The sequence below is a fragment of the Pseudorca crassidens genome, chromosome 16 (genome assembly GCF_039906515.1).
Source record: "Pseudorca crassidens isolate mPseCra1 chromosome 16, mPseCra1.hap1, whole genome shotgun sequence".
Lineage (NCBI taxonomy): Eukaryota > Metazoa > Chordata > Mammalia > Artiodactyla > Delphinidae > Pseudorca > Pseudorca crassidens.
Genome location: NC_090311.1, coordinates 31,919,156 through 31,929,189, shown reverse-complemented (window position 1 = coordinate 31,929,189; position 10,034 = coordinate 31,919,156). Strand labels below are relative to the sequence as shown.

The following is a 10,034-nucleotide window of genomic DNA, read 5'->3' as shown; positions in this document are numbered from 1 at the left end:
AAATTCGATCAAAAATAACTTGGTTAAGATGTCAATATGAACAATAAATATCTTTTCACTGTGGTTTTCTAATTATGAAAGAATTCAAAAAGAGAAAGTAATATAACAGACATCACTGCCCCCACCATCAAGACCAAATCTTAAAATTTTGCCATATGTGCTTCAAATATTTTTTCAAGGAAGATAAAATATTACAGATATGGCTGAAGTCCTACTGTCCTGGACCCAGAATAACTACAGTTGACCTCTGAACAATGCAGATTTGAACTGTGCAGGTCTACTTATACACAGATGTTTTTCAACAGTAAATACTACAGTACTACACAGTCCATGGCTGGTTGAATCTGTGGATATGGAGGAACCACGGATAGAGGTAAAGCCAAGTTTTTTCTTCAACATTTTGTAGTGAGCCTCTTCTCCATTCAATCAATATTCTTTACAAACAAGGTTTTTAATGGCTAATTGTTTTCAAATAGTTCACTGTAAAGAGATATATACCTAAAATACTATTAAGATTCAATGGATTCAGTTTGATTTCACATGAAAATCTAATTGGGGTACTACAAAAGATGCTGAAACAACACAGACTCACAGACTAGATAGAGAGGATGAGGAACAGACCTGGAAGCAATTCTTTACCAGGACAATTTCAGCCTGCACAGTTACCCCACTACTGGCCTATGAATAGGAAGGGAGAGAAGGGAAGCGACAGATGGATTGTCCAGGCAAGGGGTGCATGTGAGCACTCACATGAGGATGTGGGTGGGGAACAGACCCTAGAAAGCTCATGACGCTCATCACTGAATTTATTAGTAAGTGCCATTTTGTTACTCCATATGCTACTGTGGTATAAAAACTGTAGGCCAAGTGCCACCTTTACATTCATATTTCCTTCTAGTCTTTTTTCTAAGCATAGTTTTTTTTTTCCTTTATGTAACTGAAATCCATAGAATGAATATTTTTGACAAACTCAGTCTTTAGGTTTGACTTGTATAACCTTAGGATAGAGGAAAAGGAACTGTGTATCAGTAGAAAAATTTATCCATTTACTAGCTAGGGTCCTATTTACACCATCAATTTCAACTCAAACCAACATTATTTTGAGATTTGCAAGGAAAATGGTTCACTTCTTACAGATAATTTTTGGAATGGAGAATGAAGGAGGTAGACACACATACAATGTGGGAAGGCTGATGCTTCTTTTTCCTCATAGGCAACTAGGGGGAGGGGAAGGGGGTCAGTAAAGGCATGTTTGGGGGAAAGTCGGAGAAGCATCCACACCTGCTCATTATATCAAATGTCTAGGGACTCTGTAAATAATTCAGGTGCAGTCGGCTCCCTCCAGGGGCAGGTGTAGAGGAGAGTTTCCAGACAAGCATCTCCTCTTGCAAAACTGGAGCAGACCTGGGATCTGATTACTTCAAAAGGGGTCTAGTTAGTAGCTATGGCAACCTCCTTCTTCTGCCTTACAACTTGCCTTGGGCTAAGATGCAGGAACTTCTGGGAAAACACTACTGCTACAGGCTGCTGTGGTGGTTAAGAGCTTTGAAGTCTAGTTATCTGTTTCTAATCTAGGTTCTGCCACTTTGTAACCGGGTGACCTGGGAATTTATTCAACCTCTCTGATCCTTGGTTTCTGTGCCTATAAAATAGAGATAATTCATTCAGATTGCTGTGGCATCATTAAAGCTCTTGCTATAGTGCCTGGTACATAGTAGATTATCTCCTAAGAGTGTCCCCACCTCATTTCCTAGGAAGAGATGTTTGGACTTTAAATAAAATAGCAATGTACAGAACTAAGTGAAAGCTATTCTTCAGAACAAAATAAACAGTGCAGCTAACAGTTATTGAAGATTTACCATAAGCTGGATATTGTGCTGAGTGTCTTATATATAATTTCACAAAACCCACTTATGGATAAATTTATCAAAGTTCTGAGATGTTAAGACACTTTCCCCAGCTCAGACAGCTAGCAGGTGGTGGAATCAAGATCCAAACTCTCATCTGTCTCTTATCCAAAAAAAGCCTATGTTCTTACCTTCTAAGTAAATGGATCTCTGGAAGTTATTTTACTGCGCCAGCACTTCATCTCCAGGTGGACAGTCTGAGGATGCTGGCACATGGAGCTCGTTCAGACCTGGACCGACCTCCTTAGGTCTGTGGGGCCTGACCGCCCTCTAGTGTTAGAAGAATCTTAGGGCCAGGTGGAATCCACAGCGAGTTGTTTTTTTTCTGAGGTGGTAGTGAACCTGCGTCCCCTCCTGTCTGGAGATCTGTCTAGTCTGGTGTCTTCTTATTGGCCAAAGGGTTTCTCCTAGGAATAGGGGTAAAATAGGTGGTAGAGACTGGGAGTTAAGAAGAATAATTATCTGGGGATAGAGCAGTAATGCTCAGGTTAAGCTTTGAACCGTTGGCGGGGGTGGGGGGGGGATAATGTCTCTTATTCCCAGCACATGGCACATAATAGGTGCTGACTGAATACTGAATGAAGTTTTACAACTCATCCTCACTAAAGGGGGAGGGGGAGTGCTGCCAAAAGAATGGTTTAAAGGTCTTCACTGATCTTTGCCAGAAGCACCAGCAGAAAAAACACTGTAACATTAACCCACCTTCCACTCCAACAGACTCCAAGGCATGTTTCGAGCACGGCTAGGCGAGAATGATGATGCTGCTCAGTTACTAGGAAATGAGTTGGGGTCAGCAAAGACATATGACCATTTCAGGCTGCCACCCTCCCACCAGTGTCCCGAATGGTCCACGGATCTCAGAGAAGTCCCACTTCCGCCTCCATAACTCTGCCCAGGTAGTCCATGTCACCAGGTGGTCGGTGAGCACCTGTGTGCACTGCTCCTCGCTAGACAGTGGGGAATCCAAAGACAGGCTTACAAGGTGGCTTATCAGAGGGAGATGAACACCCCCCCCACCGCAAGTCACAGAGACTGAGCTGGGTTACTGCAAAATGGGAAGAGATGGTTTCATAAAATAAAGGATATAGAGCAGACAAATAACACCTACTATAATCCAGTCCTTGGCTGCCCAATTTTCCTCCCATATGAATAATTCTGTAAATGCCCCCATAATATATGAATATACTGAATCATTCAGACATTAATTTTATCACTATTATATTTACCTTTATAATTATTACCATCTTTATTTCTAAGTAACAGAAAATCTAAACCCAAGTAAACTTGGCTTGATGAATAAAAACATTTGTTGAGGGCTTTTTTTCCCCTTCGGTGGGGAGGTGGGAGTTTCAGGATTGGTTGGTTCACACCCGGTGCTGCCAGGAGTTGGTGGCCAAGAAAGGGAAGTAGCAGGGCAGGACCACAGAAGGGATTTCAGAATAAAAAGCCAGCTTCCATAGTTAGGACAGGCCACATACTGGAAGACTGCCTGGGTGGGGGTCCCTGTGAAGCTACGGCTGCCTCCTGGCCTTCTTTTGGGAATCTCTCTGCTTTTGGTGGAAAAACGGAGACTGATGGCCCCCACTCTCTGCAGAAATGGACTAAGGACTGAGGTGCCTGCACAAGGGAGAATGGACTTGTTGGATGACACAGCTTTAGCTGCATTTTCTGCACTAAACTCACCCCCACCCCGCGCCCTAAGAAGGGTGGCTCAGGCAGAGGTTGTCTCCCCGCTGTCTTGGATGTACTACCTTCCTGTTTACCCACATGAACTTCAGCCCCAAGCTGGTATATTCACTGCTCCCCAGACCTGCATTTCATCCCCACCTCTGGCTTTTGCTTCCCCAGTCCCCTGCCTGAATGCTCTCGCCTCTCCTTACCCTACAACTTGTCTTTCTCAGGGCCCAGCTCCAGGTCTGCCTCCTCAGTGGAGTCTTCCCCAAGGGTTTGGCCTTCTTGGGTCACTTTCTATTTTCGATTCCAGGGGCGTTTGTTGTGTGGTTGGGAGCCGATTGTGGTATTTGCCATAGAGTTTCAGGCAGGACTTTGTTTATTGCCTTTTCAGGCAAGCTATGCCAGAACTCCCCACTCACAGGGCGGGGCGGGCAGGGTAACGTGGCCGGCCATGTAAGGGTCTGGAAGAGAGGTGCAGCCTGGAGCCAGCCGGGAACATGTTCCCCACACGACACCGTAATTCTTGTGCTCATAAAACCTCCTCAGAGGATAAAAAGAAACATGTAAGTCAGTACTTATTTCTCAGGGAGGGCCCCCACGAGACAAGAAATCTTTCAACTGCAGACTGTCAGGCACCAAGGACCTGAAGAACAGGATGGAGGGAGGCAGGGAGGGCTTAGGGCTGTCACTGAAGCAGGCGATCCTGAGGCAACGCGACGGGCAGAACAATCCACGTGGATGCCGTGTGGACACGGCACAAGGACAGCACGCTCACGTCAGTCACACCCATGAACTTCAGACCATCACCGTGTTTTTAGACCCTAAGCTCCTGGGGCTTCATATCATGTTTTCCTTTCCTCTCTCTCAGCCTGAGTTCCTCCCCTGGGGATCTGCCTGTGCTGCTTCCACTGACACTGCTGAGGCAGATGGCCTCTGTCCCCAACCAACTTCCAGAGAAGAGACTGTGTGACAGTGGGGTGTGAGGGCCACAAGGGAGGGAAGAGGAAGAGGGTAACAACAAGTGACGGAGAAAGCTTAAATCATGCACACAGGCTTCTCATAAGAACTTTATTTCTCAAAAAGGAGGCAAGAATCCAAAGTATTAAAATAATCCTCTAATTTTTGTTTTGGAGGGAGAGGATAGGATGACAAAATAATTCATATAAAAATTTCAAGCACAATGGCTGTAGGTCCTTCATCCTGAAACTTGTGCCTCCTGTCTGCAGCTCCAGGTTCTAACCATGTCACAGGTAGTGCCAAGCTCCTGGATTCAGAGGCTTACAGCATCTGGAATGCTTGTTTATATTTACTCCACAAATAAATACAAAAGGTCAATCTTCCTAGTGCAGATGGTTCAGTCTATTTTTGTGATTGTTTCTAATGAGAATGCTAAAAAGGGCTGCCTCTCTCTAAATTCCAAATCTTTCCTTTCTGAAGACGACTAAGAGAGTGAAAGAAAGGAAATGTGGAGACTTATCAGGTACGACTGGCCCTTATAACAACCACATACCAAGGGAGACTCTACCTCATTGAGGTGATAAAAGGTAAAAAGCGACCATGATTTTTCCATTGCCTTTTATGTGGGGAAACCGCACCTTTCTGTTTCTACCACCGAAGGGAACTGCACTATGTGAAGCAAAGTCCCCCTCTAGCAATTAAGCAAAATCCCTATCCAGAGCAATTATTTTCTACCTTAAAAAGAAAGAAAAGGGTGAGCGGGAATGAGAGTCCTTAGTCCAGGCTGATGTTGCCACACGGCCCAGTAAATGCTGAGGGGCACTTTCCAACAGGCAGGCCCTTCCAGGAGGTGGGAGAAAAGACCTGGTTCACCCCGAGAGGCTTAAGGTGAGTTTAACTGTGAAGACCGCTCGGAACATGCCCGGCTCTCCTCTGAATGCTTTCAGTTGGTGCTTCTCTGAGGAACAGGGAGGTTCTCGTGAAGGTACTTTAAACTTCCATGCTCTGAGAAGTCCGAGACCACGTGGTCCTGGCCTCGCAGCAGCCACTTGGTAGTAAGCAGTCCCTCCAGTCCCACTGGTCCCCGGGCGTGGATTCGAGATGTACTGATCCCCACTTCAGCTCCTGTGGAAAAGCACGGATGAGGGTGTGGCTTTCCCAGCCTCTGCTTCCTGACCACCCGCCAGGCCTGCGTCTCTTCCTTCTCCTCACTTGGCCCCCTCTCTCTGCCCTCTCCTGACCCATCCTCCCTGGGCTAGCCTGACTTCCACTGTCCCCATAAACATGTTCTCTGGTTGCTGTGAGTCACGGTCAGGCCCCTTCTTTAAGAAGAGAAGAAGGGGCCTGACTGTGGGCCTCTCCTTTGTATTTTATCCCCAATCCATTTTGACAATACTACAAGTGCTGTCTCCGATATCTGTCTTGTGTCTGGATTGCATACCATCATCTGACATTTGGGTACTGTTTCTGGTGTACGACAGTGTATAGAGGTTTCATCTCCCCGAGTATCCTTTAAACCCTAGATGGTAAGGGACATGTTCTAGGTACTCCCTAGAACGCCTAGCTCCTAGGTGCTCATGAAATGGCTGCTGACTACACCAAAGAGAGCTTTTCATTTTCCTCCCTCCTGCTCCAGCCTCAGACGTGGGGCACCGGGGCTCTTCCCAGGTCTGGCTTGGTGTTCTGCACCGTGTGCAGTTGAGGCAGGGCTCCTTTGCTCATCACAACTTCACTGAGCAGGCACTGGGCTGGGACCCGGGGATGAAGTGGTGAACAACTGATGTAATTCATGGAGCTTGTATTCTTGTGGGCAAGGCAGCCAAAGAACAGTTCAACAAATAATTCCATGTGGTGATGGGGTGCAGCGAAGGGTGCTGGGACGGAGACTGTGTGGCAGGGCGGCAGCACCCTGGATAGGGTGGTCAGTGGGAGCCTCCCCGAGCAGGTGCCTTTGGCTGAAACCTGAATGAGAAGGAGCCGGCCAGGGGACAGCAGTGGAGAGCCGCTGCAGGCAGAGAGGAGCAAGCGAGGTGCCTGGGGCAGTGGTCGGCAAGGAGATGGTGACCACTGGCTTCAAATTCTGGGTTAATAGCGTAGAGATCACATGACTTTGGGCAGGTTACCTAACCATCTCTTGCTTCAGGTTTTTCTTTTGGAAAAGGAAGAAAATAATAGAATCCATTATGTAGAACTAAGTGAGATAATGCACGTGATGCACTTAGCACGGTGCCGGAAATACAGTAAATGCTCAATGAATATTATCTGTTACTGTTATTCATGCATTTCACAGGAACTTAACCCAACCAGAGTCTGAGCGTTTGCTCTGAGCAGCTGATGGAAAGACAATGGAGTGGTCTTTGCTCCTCCCCCATCTTGGACTTTCACTTGAAAGCTGGGCACCTCAGCCCTTACAAGTGTGCTATTTCTTCTTCAAGAACATGGAATACAAAGATCAGTGCAAGTGATGTGATAATTAAATCAAACCCCAACACAACAGAAACAGGAAACTAAAAATAAAGAGTCCAGTGACTAAGAATAACAGCAAAATTCCCTTTAATAACCTTTAACAATTCAGCGAGAACTATTTCTCTAGGCAGTTCTCTATTCAAACGTTCAGAGGGATTAAAATGTTTTAAGTCGTTGAAATAATTCTCAGATGTGCCACAAATGCCTTATTGGAGCTTTGTAAAATGGTACCCCTGAAAACCAGCGACTGTCTGAGAACTCCTTATACTACTGGGGGATGGAGAATTTATTACTAATGATGGAAGTGGGGAGGGTGCCTTTGTGAAGCTTTTTATTTCAAAGTCTGCATTAGAAGTCAACCTTGCACCTCTGGACTTACCTGTTTGTTTCTGATGCTCATACTTCAGCCCAGCATAGGTACTAACACCTTCTTTTGCCCTGTCCTCAGGGTGGATTCCTAGCTCTGAGGCAACCTGGCTGTGTCCCTCTGAAGGAGCAAGTCTGCAGCGGCAGTGCTCCCACGGGGCCTTGGCATGCACACCTGTCATAATCCATGCATGCAGACACACTGTGGTCTGCTGTACGTGGCACAGTCCAGGCTCTGGACTCACGGAAGTCTGGGTCTGAACACCAGCTGCATGACTTTGGGCAAGTTACTTCATTTCTTTGAATCTCAGTATCCTCAACTATGAAAAAGGAAATACAAGTACCTACCTTCTTAGCATGTGAAATGCCTAGAACACAGGACTTCTACCAGTTCATGGTAGCTGTTATCCTTCTCTCTCATAAACCCACCTTCCCTCGGTATGTCTGCGTCATCTTGCTCATGCACGTGACTGTAAAGGCCAGGTGTCTCCTCCACCCTCACCATGCTCCTCGGGGCCACACAGTGATTCACAAGGGACTCCTTTCTCCCCGACCAGACTCCTTCTTACCCAGTCCGAAGCGGTAGCCATCAGAGAAGCGAGTGCTGGCGTTCCAGAACACACAGGCACTATCCACGTGCTGGAGGAAGAACTCTGCTGTCTTCTCTGCAGCATAAAGGGAAGAAATTGAGTTAGGATGGCCCAGGGAGAACATCCCTGCTTCCAGCCACTCAACAGGGCCTGACTGGGGCAGGGCCCAGGCCCCTGAGGTGCTTCCCCACGTATTAAACATGCAGACTTGTGAAAGCAAACCAGCTTCATCAGTCCTGTTGTTGAAGGAGTAGGTACCTGGGAAAGACTGGGTTGGAATCCAGATCTCCCTGAAGACATACCCTCAGTGCTGCAATGGCCTGTCTACACTATCTGTTTATAGGCTCTGAGTCAAATGCCAAAGTCTCAACTCAAACTCCACACCCACCAGCTGGGTGACTGTGGACAGGCTTCTGAACCTCTCTGTGCCTGAGTACAATGGGGACTGACAGTATTACCCAGCTCCCAGGCTTGCAGAGAGGATAAAATGAACCAACAGCATGGAGCACTCATCCCAGAGCCTAGCAGATGGCAAGTGCTCAAGTATTAACTGTTTTCACTGGTGGTGCTGTGATTCCCCAGTAAACTGACTGCAAGTTCCCTGAGGGGGCCATGCTGGCATCCTTTACCATCGGGCCTCCAGTGCCTGACACCCAGGCTCACCTGTGGAGGGAATGAGTGACTGTGGAGAGTTGGTTTTGCCCTAAACTAGTTGGTTCTGCGCTTAACCTCCTGAACCTTGATTTCCTCAGCTGTAAAATGGGTTTATTCCAGCAACCGGGAAAGACTGCTGCATGGATTAAATGGTAACGCCTCTGAGACAGAGTGAGCCACGTATAAAGTGGAGCGAATCACCTCTTCCCTCGGGGCCACTGTGACAACACAGCGAGGTAACAGATGTAAAAGCACTCAGCAAACCAGCAAGTGCCGCCCACGCCAGGCACTGTTATCAGTCCACTGAGATTACGTTCTCCTGCAGGCTAAGAGGGGCTGAGAGGAGCAGGGTCAGCTTGGAGATCAAGGCAGAAAACGCAGACCCCGCAGACCCCGTGTGCTGCAGCCCCTGCACACTTACCATTCTCTGTGACGATGACGTCCGTGTGGGAGCTGCCATACTTGTGGATGTGGTCGATGGCCTCCTGCACACTGTCCACCACTTCAATGCACAGTTCCAGGTCCCCGTACTCAGTTCGGAGGGACTTCACTTCGGAGGGGCTGAAGGTCAGATAGGAGGCGAACTTGGGGCCTGCGTGAATCTTCACCTGGGACAGAGGAAGTCCGGGGCAACAACATAAACACAGCAGAAAGAGGCAAGCGCACACTCCTCCCTCTGGGATCCAACAGCAAGATGAGCCTGAAGATGATGAGTCCAGGGCTCCTGTGGCCTGGAAACTAAACTAGTCCCTGCTTCCTTTTAGAGGCAGCCTTCCACGCTCCAGGATGCTCTGCTTTGGGAAATGCTGACGGCCACCTGTCAGCAATGGGCCCCCAGTAAAACTGGAGCAGGGATTTCAGCAGGAAGCCTCTGAATGTGAAGAATGTGCAAGGCATTTAATGGGCTACTGACACAAGCCCTTGACTGCTGGCATTTTACTAAAACGAACACGTGGCGAGAAAAATCCCATTCTTAGCATGTGGGACTTAGGCATTGGACTCAGACGGAAAGAGGGAGATGCCACAAACACACTTCTCCTCCCTCTTCCCTGGAGAAGTCCTAGGCGTGCTTTAGAGGAAAACAGTACTTGGTTGGAAACCACTTCAAACTGTGGTTAGTCGTTAGATTTCTGACTTTGTCAGTCTGACCCCATCTCCAGGTTCAGCTCAGGTCCAGATTCTGGGGCTAACCCTGCTTCTGGCTGGAGGAATTTAAGGATGCTGAGGCTGGTCATTGGGGACCCCGGTCACAGTGTGATCCCACTCAGGCCTTGTTCTTCGAGACCTTCCCAGGGCAGCGTTCACGCCTTGATTCTTTAGGGCCAAGCTCTTGACTTGGCTCAAGTCACAACAAACCACATTTGTCATGTCCTCGTTGCTCCCAAGGCCTTGAATGGTTTCCTATCTGGGACCACACTTC

At 47.7% G+C, this 10,034-nt stretch overlaps 1 protein-coding gene across 2 annotated transcripts in view; it reads right to left on the bottom strand.

Annotated features, from left to right (window-relative positions):
- Positions 1 to 4,635: 4,635 nt before the first annotated feature.
- ALDH18A1 (aldehyde dehydrogenase 18 family member A1) overlaps positions 4,636 to 10,034 on the bottom strand; it is a 46,993-nt gene continuing 41,594 nt past the window's right edge. For both annotated transcript variants that reach the window (XM_067709889.1, XM_067709890.1), the window contains exons 16-18: positions 9,036 to 9,222; positions 7,940 to 8,035; positions 4,636 to 5,663 (exon numbers count right to left, since the gene is read on the bottom strand). In XM_067709889.1, coding sequence (XP_067565990.1) covers positions 5,482 to 5,663; positions 7,940 to 8,035; positions 9,036 to 9,222 — 465 coding nt within the window. In that variant the 3' untranslated portion in view covers positions 4,636 to 5,481. The remainder of the gene's footprint in view (positions 5,664 to 7,939; positions 8,036 to 9,035; positions 9,223 to 10,034) is intronic.